This window comes from Microtus ochrogaster, chromosome 7 (assembly GCF_000317375.1).
Source record: "Microtus ochrogaster isolate Prairie Vole_2 chromosome 7, MicOch1.0, whole genome shotgun sequence".
NCBI lineage: Eukaryota > Metazoa > Chordata > Mammalia > Rodentia > Cricetidae > Microtus > Microtus ochrogaster.
In genome coordinates this window covers 20270053-20284794 of record NC_022014.1, presented here as the reverse complement: position 1 = coordinate 20284794, position 14742 = coordinate 20270053, and the positions used below count along the sequence as shown (strand labels likewise).

Here is a 14742-nt window from a genome sequence, read left to right as displayed (position 1 = left end):
AGGCGGATCTCTGTGAGTTCGAGACAGAGCTAGTTCCAGGACAGGCTCCAAAGCCACAGAGAAACCCTGTCTCGAAAAACAAACAAACAAACAAACAACAAAAAAAGAGAAACAGTGGTAGCAATAGAAGGCTGTGGGAAACATATAGGAGTAGTTAGCCGGGCGGTGGTGGCGCACGCCTTTAATCCCAGCACTCGAGAGGCAGAGGCAGGCAAATCTCTGTGAGTTCTAGGCCAGCCTGGTCTACAAGAGCTAGTTCCAGGACAGGAACCAAAAAAAAACTATGGAGAAACCCTGTCTCGAAAAATTAAAATAAATAAATAAATAAAAATAAAGCAGTAGTTAGCTTTGGGGGAATCAGGGAAGACGTCCTGGAGGTGGCACAGAGTGGGCTCCGGCATGAGTAGGTGAATGTGGGGGTTGGGAACACAGGAAAGGGAGGGAGGAGTTCATTCTCTTGGAAGACCCCCCAGGTTCATCATGCCAGCCAACCCAGATCGCAGGTCACTGGTCACAAGCCTGGTTGAATTTCCCCAGGCTCTGTTGTCCCCCATGCCTCCCTTCCCTTCTCTGTTGCTTCCCCAGCACCAGCACCTGGGGTGTGGGGGGGAGGGGGACAGGCCAGTCCCTGCCCAGCACACTTTGATCAAAGCAGATTCCTTTGCTGAACAAATCAGACCAGAGATTGGCAGCTCCCCTTAGCCCTGATCAGCTGCCCGATAACCTGTGGGCCTCCTTTTCATCCTCCCTGCTGGTTGCGCGACCATTTGTACTGTCAAATAGACTAGCACTCAAACGCTGCTATCTAAGAGCAGCAGGGTCGGCTCTCCAAGCTTCAGCGTGTCATCTCCAGGTGAGCAGGACGGGCACACTCAGCAGGGCTGAGAGCTGACCGTACCCCACAGCCTCTTGGGACTTGCGCTGAACTTACCAACCTTGTGAATTTCGCTTGGTTGTGTTCTTTTATGTGAACCTTACAGGGTTTCCGGGTTCACTCAGATGAAGACAACCCTGAGAGAATCCTGCAGATTATCAAAAGAGCCATTGAAGATGCCGACTGGATCATGAACAAGGTCAGTGCTTGCTTGGCTCCGGGGATGCTGTAACCTTCCTAGCCACTAGGGGACGCCTGTGCATCACAGTTGAAACCAGGCTGTCCATGCTACCTGTTCACCCAGGTAGAAAAATGATCTTATACGGTTGCAGTCTTTTTCAGCACCCTTAACCCTGGAAGGCCGTATCACTGCTTAGCAGTGCGGAGTGGGCTGTCATGGGCACAGGAGCGCAGGTTCCCCTGGAAGGACAGCTCTACTGTCTGCCATGGCATAGCTGTGTCTGGCTTGGAGGGAAGCTGCCTGAGTTCTCTTACTGTGATAAAACACTGACAGAGGCCACCTTAGGGCAGGAAAGCGTTTGTTTGGCTTCCAGGATATCGTCCATCACCAAGGGAAGCCGAGGCAGGAACAGGAGCAGACAGCACAGAGGAAGGCTGCTAACTGGCTGCTTCCCATGGCTTTTTCAGCTAATCTTACACACCCCAGGGCCACCTGCCCAACAGCGGCTCTGACCACAGTAGGCTGGGTTCTCCCACACTAACCATTTATCAAGAAAATGCCCCACAGACACAGACACAGGCCAATTAGATGGAAGCAATTCCTAAATTGAAGGTGCCTTGTCCCAGGTGACTCAAGTTTATGTGAAGTTGACAAAAACTAGGCTATGTCTAGGACTTCCACCAAGTCTGATGTGGGGCGCTGGAGTGGAGCTCCACCCGGACTCCAGGTGGGGAAGACAGTCAGAAATGCAGAGTTGGAGTGGACCTCCAGAGTCTAATCCTCCTAATCCAGATGCTCCAGATGTGGGGTTTAAAATCCATTTGGAAAACTCAGATTGGGCATTCAGCTCAGTGGGAGATGCTTGCCTACTGCACAAGGCACTGGGCATATCCCTGAGAGGAAAAACAAACAAAAAACCAACCCACATACAGAAAAAGAAAACCCTGTTTTCTTTTGGGCCTCCTCTGCCAGGGAATTTTCTCCCACAGACAAGACTCAGCTTCAGGACGACCATGGTGAGTGCCATGCTTAGTCCCAACACCTCCAGCCTCTCAGTCTCTCTCCCTTGAGCCCCTCACCTTTTCCTCTAGAGAAGAAGGGGACCAGAGATCATCAACCAGAGATGTGACAGTGGAGGGCCTCCCCATGGATTCTACCACCTCCCAGAAACCCCTGCGGGGAGGTGGGGACATCGTGTGACATGACCAGAGTCCTCCTCTACTTTCTTGCAGTACAAAAAGCAAAACTGAGAATCCGGAGCTCGCAGCTTGACTGTCCTGGGGACATTTGGAACTGAGAAGCACCTCTGCTTTTGGAGCTCAGCAGCAGCAGCAGCAGTTCTGGAATATTCTTTGACCTTGTTGGCTGAAAGCAAGAACTTATAGCTGGCATTTGGTCAGGTGGCTCTTGTCACTGCAGCCATGTTTCCAGCATCTTTTATGTCTGCTCTTCTGGCCCGGAATGATATTCAATTTGGGGAGAACTTGGTGTTTTTTTGCTTCTTTTCTGTGTTTCTCATTTTTGTCTATCTGCTCTTTTACGCTGCTCTGAAGGGAGTTAATTTATTCTGGAGGTCCCTGCACCGTTCTCCGAGCCCCAGAGCAGATGTCCCCTCAGACGACCACCTGTACACAAGAAATAGATCGGGCTTGAGACCCAGGCAGCTGTGGATCTGAATCCCAGCCAGCATCCACGGCTTCAGGTGCTGCCTGGGTGAGCCTGGCTGAGCCTGGCTGAGGGGTCAGTGATGTGTTGATTGTGTGCCGTGCTCTGACTTTGTGCACAGAGATGAAGGAAGCCGCTGAGCTGCCCTTCCCCAGCTCCAGCTCTGTCTCCCATAGTCGTATCCTCTCTCAGTGACTGTTTGTCCTGTGCCATCTCAAGTGCCACCACCTCCAGCTGTGCTCTGTGGTGTCTGGAAGTCTGCTAAGGAGCTGCTCCTCCTGTCACTGTCCCCTCCAACATGCTCCGAGCAGAAGTCCTGGCCCTCGAGGTGGTGAAACGTATACCACGTGAGACTGGGGAAAAAATGCAAGCAGCCAGAGTAGACGCCAGCAGGTCCAGGCTTCTGTGACTCCACAGTGTGTCCTCACTGGCCCTCTTGGGCTTTGACCCCCAGGGGAGGAGACGAGGAAATCAGGTCCGGGAAAAGAAGCTCAAGTGGGTGGAAGTTAGAGAAGCCACACTGGGACATTCAGCCAGCAGGGTGAGCTGGTGCCTGCGTGCGTCCTTGCAGTTATATGAGTTGGAGTGACCTCTGTCCATGCAGAAGGGGTTGACAACACTGAAGCGCCTGTGCCAGTTTGTGAAAGCTCACGTTTCCTCCCCTTCACTTTATTTATCTTAGACGGGATCTCACTGTGGAGCCCTGGCAGGCCTTGAACTTTTGAACTTTCAGCAATCCTCCTGCCTTTGCTTCCCAGCTGCTTAGATTATAGGTGTACCCCAACACCCAGCTTATTGGTTTTTTTTATTATTTTTTAAATATTTATTTATTATGTATTCAATATTCTGTCTGCATGTATGCCTGCAGGCCAGAAGAAGGCACCAGACCCCATTACAGATGGTTGTGAGCCACCATGTGGTTGCTGGGAATTGAACTCAGGATCGTTGGAAGAGCAGGCAATGCTTTTAACCGCTGAGCCATCTCTCTAGCCCCAGTTTTTTTACACTTATTTATTTGTATGTGTGTGCGCGTGCATTCACATGTGTGGACATATGGGAACATTTATGTCATACACATGGAAGTCAGAAGACAATTTGCTTTGCTTCTTCAGTGTGGGTCTGAGAATGAACTCAGGTCATCAGGCTTGGTGGCAAATGCCTTTCTCTGCTGAGTCATCTTGATGACTTTTTTTTTAAAAAAAGATTAATATATTTTATTTATGTGTGTATGCCTGCACAAGTTTATGTGTACCAGGTATGTTCAGGCGCCCTCGGAGGCCAGAGGACATTGACTTCGTTGAATTATAGACAGCTATGAGCTGCCTGATGAGGGTGCTGGGAACCAAACCTGGGTCTTCTGCAAGAGCAGTTGGCACTTTATTGCAGGGCCCCGTTATTTCTTCTTGACTGCTGGTCTCTGAACATGGATTGTTCCTTTGCTGCATGCTGTCAAACAGTGCTCAGGACTGAGGAAGTCAGACTTCCACTTGCCAGGAGGATCATTCCTCAGAGATGACCAGGTACTGGTCCCCTGCTGGACGACAGTGGCCACGGCCAGGTCTGCCCTCCCAGATGAGGGCAAGGCAAAGGGGTAAGAGCAGAGCTGAGTCACCTCTGTCCCCATTGCTGTTGTCCAACCCTTCTGAGCCCAAGGACCAATCATTATTGTTGGTGATCATGGGAGCAGGGTGGCCATGTGCGACACCATGCTTGACCTTAGGTAGAAGGGGTTTTTTGTTTGTTTGTTTTGAGACAGGGTTTCTTGGTATAGCCTTGGCTGCCCTGGAACTCTCTCTATAGGCCAGGCTGGCCTCAAACTCATAGAAAGCTGCCTGCTCTGCCTCCCAAGTGCTGGGATTAAAGGCGTGCACCACCACACTTGGCTTATGTAGAGGTTTTAATTGAAAAAGGGAATAGCACTGATTTGGGGATCTGGGGCTCCACTCACAGGGATATGGGGGTACCTTAGTTGTAAGAGGACTTTCCTGTGTAGGATACAGATCAGTGTCCAGGTTATCCCTGAGACATACGGCATCATCCTGTATCTGGAGAGGTGTTCCCTTTTGATAAAATAAGGAATAAGGGACAGGCATATGTCGTTTATTGATAGCGAGGGAGAAAAACAAGTGAATCTCATGACTGTGTCCCTGTCATTTTATCCCAGTCGTGTGTATGTGTGTGTGCCTGTGTTTGTGCCTGTGAGTGTGAGTGTGTGTGTGTGTGCACATGCACAAGGAGGGCAGAGGTTGATGTTGTCTTCCTCTTGCTCACCACTTTCTATTTTGAGACAGGGTCTCTCACTGAACCTGAGAGCTCACTGGTTTACTGACTGGCTGCCAGCAAATTCCGGGGATCTAACTCATGCCCCCCTCCTACCACACACACACACCACCAGCCAGTAGTGGGGTTTCAGGTGTGTATCGGTGAGCCCAGCTTTTATGTGGGTGCTGGGGGATTTGAACTCAGGTCTTAATGGTTGCATATCTGAGCCGTCTTCCCCCAGCCATTCCTTCTTGTTCTTTTTTTTTTTTCTTTATGTGTACAGTATTCTGTCTGCATGTATGCCCACATGCCAGAAGAGGATACCAGATCTCATTACAGATGGTTTTGAGCCACCATGTGGTTGCTGGGAATTGAATTCAGGACCTTTGGAAGAACAGGCAGTGCTCTTAACTGCTGAGCCATCTCTCCAACCCTCCTTCTTGTTCTTAAGAAAGCAGTGGCATGTGAAGGTCTGACTTTTGGGCCAGCTTCAGGGCTGCTTTGCAATTGCTGTCCCCACCTGATGGCTTGGGCATGAGATCCATGGCATAGGCTGTGTCTGCAGTGGGTGGACCATGTATCAACATCAGTTTGATTTGAAGATGACAGTGTAGAGAAGCCCCCCTCTACAACATGTTAACCATACGGCTAAAGTTGAACCATGGTCAGTGCCAGAAGCCAGGTACAAATGAAGCAGCATATGGTACAAGCCTTCCGTAGGTGCCTTTATCACCTCGTAATGGCCATTCTGCTTCTTTAATAGGAACTTCTACTTGTCCTGGGCTTCGACTGAAGTGTAGCAGGTGGCATTCAGGAGCACACACCCCCCTCCTTGTTCTGCTAATAAGAAATCGAATGCTCTTGTTTTTTGTTTCAGTACTGACCATGGGATTTAGCGACAGTGGGAAGCCAGCTAGTTCATCTCCAGTGTTTTTGAGGGTTTTAGTTAAAGATTTTAATGTGACCAAATGGTGAACTAAGCCACCCTATCAATCAAGGTATGTCCCAGGGGCTGGCAAGATGGCGTAGCAGGTAAATGCACTTGCTGTGCAAGCCTGTCAACTTGAGTTTGAGCCCTTGATTCTGCGTTAAGGAGCAAAGAGAAAGCCAACTCTGTAAGGTTGTCCTCTGACCACATTCAAGCTCATATTCACACATCATGCACACACAGTAATAATTTTAAAGACAAAACCAATAATTTAAAACATACATTATTATGGGGCTGAAACCATGGCTCAGTAGCTGAGCGCACCCACTGCTCCGGCATTGACCAGAGTGAGAGCCACAACTGGTGCTCACAATTGCCTGTAATTCTAGCTCTGGGGGATCTGGCACCTCTGACCTCTGCACACAACTCCACGCATGTGCACATACCCACATACAAACACATAATTTAAAAAATTATTTTAAAAAGCTAGCTGTGTAGCCATGATTGTCCTGGAACTCGTTCTGTAGACCAGGCTCAAACTCACAGAGATACACCTGCCTTTGCCTCCCAAGTGCTGGGATTAAAGGCGTGAGCCACCACCATCCGGCAGGAATTAGTTTTCTAGCATGCTTATACTGGTGTGTACCAGTACTGTACCAGTAGCCCAGGTGTCCCCCAGGGCAGTCTCCTATGTTGTGTTGGTTATCATTGTACCCAAGTCTTAGGCAATCTGAAGTTTTGTATGAACTCTGCAAGAGATGCAGCCCTGGGAAGGCTACTCGGGTGGCTCCTGGACAGAATCAGGGCTCTGTAGGATGCTGAGCATTGAGGAACAAGGACCACAGAAGATGAGTGTTGTTTAAACATTTCCTCAGCACAGAGAAATTGGCACATACTTCTGAGGAGGAATGCTGGGTATTTAGACTGAGTGAGGGCATCTGGGGCTATGGTCACAAGTGTACGTGGCTGCCCAAGGAATTGACTGAGCTTTGCTTTTTTTTTTTTTTTTTTTTGGATTTTCGAGACAGGGTTTCTCTGTAGCTTTTTGGTTCCTGTCCTGGAACTAGCTCTTGTAGACCAGGCTGGCCTCGAACTCACAGAGATCCACCTGCCTCTGCCTCCCGAGTGCGCCACCACCGCCCGGCTCGAGTTTTGCATTTTTTTAAAGTTCTGAATTGTTCCAAATTTTAAAGCTTTTTTTTTTGGTGGGGGGGGCATTTATTTATTTTTATTGAGTGTTTGTGTTTATGTGCCAAAGTGCTCAGGTCATCAGGCTTGGTGGCAAGTGCCTTTACCTACTCAGCCATGTCATTGGCCCAAGCTTTTCACATCATCGCCTTGACTGACTTAGGATCCATCCCACTGATGTCCCTTGAAGTGAGTTATTGCCACCTGTTTAGGAATTTGTACTAGCAGGGGGTGTAGTCACATTAGGTCAGCGGAGGTCTGCAAGCAGCTGTGTCTTTGGAAGGAGAATTCAGAGAAAAGTAGGCAAGCATCCTTAGTCACCTGTCTAACAGGATGTGGGGCAGGTGAATCACTGAGAGACCCCACTCCCAGCAGTTGTGATTGGAATTTCAGGGGCTCAGTTGTGACTTCCCCCTTCCTTCCATGATGGAATATTGATAAGCCCCATCTTGTGATGGTCTCGTGCAGTGGTTCCCAATCTTCCTAACGCTGTGACCCTTTAATACAGTTCCTCATGTTGTGGTGACCCCCAACCATAAAATTATTTAGTTGCTACTTCATAACTGTAATTTTGCAACTGTCATGAATCATAATGTAAATATCAGTTATACAGGATATCAGGTATGTGGTGCTTTGGGGTCGCGACCCACAGGTTGAGAACCCCTGGTCTATTAGGTTCATCACCAATACTCTGCTTCAGAATGATGATGGATGTGTTCAATCTGGAGGAAACATCGTCATTATAATAGCTGAATAGTTTCAGCTCCTGTGTTTGAACAGTGCCGTGTCCCTGCCCTCACATCCCCCACTCCTGTGCCCTGGGTCATTTGTAGTTTGGAAAAATGAGACATTATCTCAAGATATGTCCCAGTTTAGGGACTTAAGACCCCTAAGCCCAACCTAGTCTTTTGTTTACATAGAGTGTAAAGGGCTTTCTTGAAGCTGGGGCATGACTGAGGCTGGCTTGACTTGCTCATTTGTTATGGAAAATTTTCTGGTAAAAGATTGGACTCTTGTAGCCCACCACGGAGTCTTATAAACCCTCTTCCAAACAAGGCAATTAAAGAGGCAAGTCATAGTGAAAGCAGAGGAAGGTTATGCTGCGTGGCCATGTTGGGAAGGGGAACAAATAGAGGGGCCTAGTGATCACCAACTGAAGAGACACATCTCCACGTCACAGTGACACCTGCCAGACATGCTCATTTTGGAGACTCCACCCAGGCAAAACTCATGGCTTTGTCGGAGAAGTTAATGTCAGAGTGAGCCAAATGTCAAAACAGTTGGATTTATTAAAAGCAGGAGAGACGATGCTGGTGAGAGGGAGGAAGAAAGAACCTGATAGGACGAGTGGCTGCTCCAGAAACACTTCTTCACAGAGGGATAGATGGAGGATTTCAGTGGCTCTGGAGTTATCTTTAAAACTGCCGAGAAGCCCATCTTTTAACATTGCTCAGAGTGTAGCTTGCAACATGGCTAAAATTTAAAGAATTTCAGCAGGGTGCCATGCACACCTAACCCAACACTCAGAAGGCAGGCAGACCTCTGTGAGTTGGTCAGATCTACACAGCAAGATCCAGAATAGCAGGGGCAACAAAGTGAAAAAAAATAAAGAACAAAGTCGGGAGGTGAATGTGAGGTGCCGTGCAGGCTCGGAGAAGGAAAGCACTCTAGAGGCCATGCACAAGACCTGCCTTTTACATCCTTGACAAGATGTCTCCAGAAGACTGTAGGTTGTCTCTGGGAGCAGTTTTGGCTTTACCCGTGGTGGCTGAAAACTTTCAGCCTGTCAGCAGGACAGACAAGCCAGACTCTCTTCTTTTTCTTGCTCTCCCACGGCCTCACAGTTTTTCCTGTCTTCCTCACAATGACCTCAAGTCCATCTTCAGGATGCTGACATGAGGTTTACCCTTCGATGGATAAGAGATGTGCATAACTCAGCAATCCCAGTCAAGGTGTGGTCCAGCCCATCGAGGACTTAGCAAGATGACCCAATAGGTTGTTGTTAATCTGTCAATCATCTTCTCATTATTGATCCCGCGGCCATTTCCTCTTCTGGGGGCATGATCTGGCTTAAAAGTTTGCTCTTCCTGGAACTCAAGATGGTTCAAGAGGAAAGGTTAAGGACGGTGACCTTTCTGCCTCCAAAGTTCAGATACCAAATGAAAACAGAGATGCCAGGCTTTTGCTAGTAAACGTGGGGTTGTAGGCTTTACCCCAAGAAGCCAGGTTCAACTACTTGTCCTCCAGAAGCCAATTAAAACAGCCAAATTCATAGCAAAAATCAGAAAAAGGAAAGGCACTAGAGAGCTGTCTCAGTGGTTAAGAGCACTTGCTGCTCTTGCAGAGGACCTGAGTTTGGTTCCTGTTATGATCTACAGGCCTGTCCTGTTACCTGGGTATCATGTCTCTTTAAAAGATAAGCCCCAGCCACCACTGCCCGCACACCTTTAATCCCAGCACTCGGAGGTAGAGGCAGGTGGATCTCTGTGAGTTTGAGGCTAGCCTGGTCTACAAGAGCTTGTTCCAGGACAGGCTCCAAAGCTACAGAGAAACCTTGTCTCGAAAAACCAAAGAGAGAGAGAGAAGCCCCATCCACTCCCAACCCTCCCCTTCTGCAGAGGCAAGTGGATCTCCTGCCTCCTCCAGCATGCACTCCCCCCCCCAGAGGTAACTTCTGTTCTCTTTCTTCCTCCCTCTCCCTCTCCCCCACACCGCCTCTCTCTCTTCTTCCCCCTCTCCCCTTTTCCTTTTCCTTCCATAACCCACTAAATAAACTCTATACCCAAACTCTCTCTGCATGACATATCTATCTGTCTCTCAGCCACCAAGGCCTCAGGGGACTCGCCAAGGCCTGGGGATCCCCTGAATCCCTCCTGGGACCTGTCCCCCTATCATATCATTAAAAGAATAACAGTTCCAGCACCCACATCATGCCAGGCACGTGCATGCACACCAAAAGAACAAAAACAAAATAACCCAGTCTTTGAAAAGGAAAGAATAGCTGGGTTCTTGTCTCTTCCCTAAGTGATCACTTGGATGCTATCTTCCATGGTCTAGTTATGCTCTTCTTTCTAGCCAGTTATGCAGTGTGGAGGCCCAAAGAGGCCAAAGGTCAGAGAGTTTGGGACTTATTTTTAGTGCATTAGACATTATTGTGCTTCTAACTCAAAGGTCCCACCTAGTTGTAAATCAGAATTCTGCTCTCGCAAGACTATTGTAAACAGGTGTGGCTAGTTTCTGAAATAGGGAAGTAGTTGGTTTCTACCTAAAACAAGAGTCTAAGGATCCAACTAGGTTCTAGTTCCCTTTATAAAAATAACTTGGGATTCTACCAGGGAGTGGTTTGCCTACAGAGTATTTGGTCTAGGGCATGAGTGTTGAATGTACTTCCTGACTTTCAATTTGTATGTTAATGTAGTCCTTTTGTTCTGCTCCTACCCTTTGAAATCAGGGGTATATTAAGCTGATGGAAATTAAACACAGAGGAGTTTTCAGTACTCACTGAAATTCCCTCCCGATACTATCCTATGTTTTCTGCGTTTTATTATTTTTGTTTGTGTCTTTGTATTCTTTACTATATTTCTAAATTCCCATGCCTCCACTCTGGAAGAAAGGTAATTTTGTTGAGGCTGGCCCCCAATAACACAGCAAGGAAAAGTTCCATTTCTTCCCTGCAGACCTCTTTGTGCGTCCAGTCTTGGGTATTTGGATGGCCTTGGATGGTCTCGGAAAGTATGACAGGAAGGTCAAGGAATTCAAGGCTAGCCTGGACTATAGGAGACTCTGTCTTAAAAACAATGGACAACAGCAAAAAGAAACAACCACATAGGTAGTACAAGGTGTTGCAATGACTTAGTCATCTTTACCTCACGCGTGAATGTTTGCCTATGCACCATCTGCATGCCTGGTGTCCACAGACGCCAGAAGAAGGCATCAGATTCACCGGAACTGGAGTTACAGACTGTTGTGAGCCATTGTATGGGTACTGGGAACTGAACCCTGGTCCTCTGTAAGAGCAGCCAGTGCTCTTAATCTCTGAGTCATCTCTCCAGCCCCAGTATGTGTTTCAGAAGCAGAGGCAGTAGGTGGAGAGCCTTGGCTTCAAGAGATTGCATCCTGGGTCCTGAAGGGGGCTCTCACACTGGCGGGGCTCAGCTGGATAGGTCAAAGACTACAAGGGAGGGCATGTAGTACGTGCAGGAGCCGGGCGGCGGGCCACTGAGGGCACAGTGAAACCATCAAACTAGACCTCCCTGCGGGTAGAAAGAAAGGTTTGGTGGGGATCAAACTGCCATGGCTGTCTTGGGGGGTGGCAGAGAAGAGCAAAATGGTGGGGGGAGGAGGCAGATTTTATGTGGCAGTCAGCAAAGGGAGAGGTTTTTGAGCTGATCCAGGCATGACTGACCCGGAACTAGATGACTTTGCCTTGGTAGCTGACCTTTGGAGTAGATTAAGGGAGATAATGTATTAAGGGAGGTTCCTGGTAGACAGAAACCTGCCTTTGGTTTTGGTTTGTGTTCACCAGCCAAGGTCCTTCTAGGAGGTTGTCATGAGCACTGCCTTTTGGGGTCCCACTTTGATGTTGACACTAACACTGCCCTTTTGGGGTCCCACTTTGGACCTAACAGCAATCAGGAATTCTTTTTCGCAAAGGCTGTTCAGAGCTTATGAGAGGAATGAGAGCCATTGTGGAAAGGAAGAAATAGAAAAAACTCACCAAGGGACTTTGACATGCCACCTCAGTCACCTGCCAGGGATTTTTTTTTTAGTCCAGGATGGCCAGTCCTAGGGAGGTCTGCCTCCTGCTGCCCCTTGGCTTGACCACAGTAGGACTATAGCATCTTTACTCTTAGGACATTTGATACCAAGATTCAAAGGGGTCCAAAGTTCTGTGCCCCAACTCAAGCACCATGGGTCAGCATCTTGTGTCCTAACTTGAATGGGAATTAAGAGAGAAAAGAGAAGAATTCTAGGGAAAAGTGGGGTGCACTCTTCCAACTCAGCCAGAAATAGAAACTCTACCAGGCTTCAGGGCCATAAGTGAAGGTGTCAACCGCTAGCCAGCTGACCAAGGATCCTGGGAATTCCCCAGCTGAGAAGAAAGACAAGAAAGAGGGTGGTGTGGCTTATGTACTTTGGAATTTAGAAAGCGGGAAAGGGAGGAGTGGGGCGGAGGGATGAAAGGGGGGGAGGGAGAGATGGAGCCCCTGCCTTTGCCTTTGCAGCATTGGATTCCTGGAGGAGTTTCTTTGGGGCCCACTGTGCAGATATTCTAAGTGAAGGGGGAGCACTAAAGTTTCCGGAATGTCTCCTCTCCTGCAGGGGACGCTACAGCCCGATTCCCGTCTGGAGGCCCCAGGTCCACCGCATCGCACCTGCGCTGGCATCCTCTCCCCAACTCACCGGCGTCACCAGATGCCAGGGAATGCCAGGGAACTTGTCCCAGTGAGCACAGAAATGAAAACGGAGGCTAGAGTAGGAACTGCCAAGCAGAAGCTCAATTAGAAATGGGGCCGAGGAAACCCAGGCCGCTGCAGACTGTGTCAGCGGGCCGTTGGAGGGGGCGGGGATTTGTTAGGAGGACGGTGCTCTGTGAACTTTCTTCCTCGTGGTGGGACTTTCCTGTGTAAGACAGGTCAATGGCCAGTTTGTCCGGGTAGTCATCATAACATTGTCCTGCAGCTGCTCGGGTTTTCCCTGTGATAAATCATAAGGAAGTGAGGGACAGCCATGTTCATACATTGTTTAATAAGTGAGAGAGAAACTCAATGGTTAATGGGCTTGGTAGATTAAGGGTATGTGAACTTCACCTCATGTCCCTGCAAGAGGTTGTTATTTTATCACTACTTAGAAAGTTTTGATGTAGCATCAAAAAGACTACCCGAAAGCTAAGGCAGGAGGATACGATTTCAAAACCAACAGTTATTTCCTATAAAAGAAGCTAATATGTAGCAAGCTTATTTCTATTTTTAGAGATTTGTTATTTATTTATTTATTTGATTTTTGGAGACAGGGTTTCTTTTCTTTTCTTTTTTTGAGACAAGTTTTCTCTGTGTAGCTTTGGAGTCAGTTCTGGAACTCACTCTGTAACCCAGGGTGGCCTTGAACTCAGAGATCTCAGAGATCTGTCTGCCTCTGCCTCCCAAGTGAGTGCTGGGATTAAAGGTGTGCGCCACTACCACCTGGCAAGATTTATTTTTTATGTTAGATGTAAGAGTGTTTTGCTTGCATGTCTGTTAAGTGTGCCATGTTTGTGTAGTGCTTGCCACAGCCAGAAGATGGCATTTGATCTCCCAAAACCAGAACTACATATGGTGGATGCTGGGAACAATACCTGGGTCCTCTGCAAGAGAAGTCTGTGCTCTTAAGTGCTGAGTCATTTCTCCAGCCCCTATTTATTGTTTTCAAGTTATATTTAATAATAATAATAATAACTTATTATTGTGCTCCTATAATTCCAGCCAGTGCTTGGGAGGTAGAGGCAGGAGGAATGGAAGTTCGGAGCTATCCTCAATTACATAGTGAATTCAAGGCTAACCTTGAATGATCAGAGTAGTCATCCTATAAGCACACTGAGCCCTGAGTTTTTCTGAGAGGCACAGAGACAAGTTGAGCCTGGAGAAGAAACAAGGCAAAAGCTGCCTCTTAAAAATGTGAGGCCTTGTCTGTAACCACCCTGGCGGGTCAGTTAGTCTAGGGGTTGTAACCCGCCTGGCAGGTCAGTTATTCCAGGGTCCCGGAGAGGCGCTATCTGAAAAAGACATGGGCAAGAAAGAGGAAGGAGGCCAAGCAAGACCTGTTGTCAAAGCCTCCTTTTATTAGCGTCATGGTTGTGGCTTATATAGCCCCTGGATGAGGAATTTGGGTTGGGATGGGGGCAGGGGCATGGCCAGGGCAGGAAGGGATCTTGGTCCGAGCTGGTCACGAGTCCTTGGTCAGGAGGTCAAGATCGATCAGGTCACGATTCCTCGGTCAGGAGGTCACGAGTTGACACACCTAGTTCTCTATGCAAGCAGAATGGTTCCTTTTGTGATTCCAACCACAAACAGTTCTCTAGATAGTTGGAATGTGGGCCAGGTTCCGCTAACAGATAGCTCAAGATAGTTGGGTGTGGGGTAGGCTCCACCAACAAACAGTTCTCAATACAGTTGGGATGTGGGGCTCTCTGCAAACATCCCCAGGACAATGGTCCCTGCAATACTTTCTGGGGGAAATGGAGGACAATGGTTCCTGCAATACTTTTTGGGGGAAATGGCTCCTGACACTTGTCTCCTGGGGTTCCTGTGGTTCATTTCCAGATTTAATAGAAACAGAAACAAATTCAAATTTGATAGCTCAACATAGCCAGGTGTTATGACTGCTCCCTGTCCTGTGGGTGAGGGATCCAGGATGAGGTGGCTGGGGGAGGCTCTGCCATCTGTCTGCTGTGTGGAGATGGTGGCTGGTCTGGGTGAGTAACAGCAACACAAACCATGGCTTGTGACATTTACCTAATGCTTAGAGGCTTCATGAGAAATAGAGTGGTCTACACGGTGCTTTGCTGCGAGAAACACATGGTTTTGTTTTTCACCCATTGACTTTGATGTATCATGTAAAGTGGAAAAGAAAAAGGAAAGGCCTGTTATTTCCACCTGTAACTGGAGG

General features: G+C 48.2%; 1 protein-coding gene across 1 annotated transcript in view; it reads left to right on the top strand.

The window, feature by feature from the left end:
* The window catches only part of Lyrm9 (LYR motif containing 9), a 13384-nt gene extending 9878 nt beyond the window's left edge, over positions 1 to 3506 (top strand). Inside the window, exons 3-4 of the mRNA XM_005349435.2 lie at positions 981 to 1073; positions 2288 to 3506. Of these exons, the coding sequence (XP_005349492.1) occupies positions 981 to 1073; positions 2288 to 2305 (111 nt within the window). The 3' untranslated portion in view covers positions 2306 to 3506. The remainder of the gene's footprint in view (positions 1 to 980; positions 1074 to 2287) is intronic.
* The last annotated feature ends 11236 nt before the right edge of the window (positions 3507 to 14742 follow it).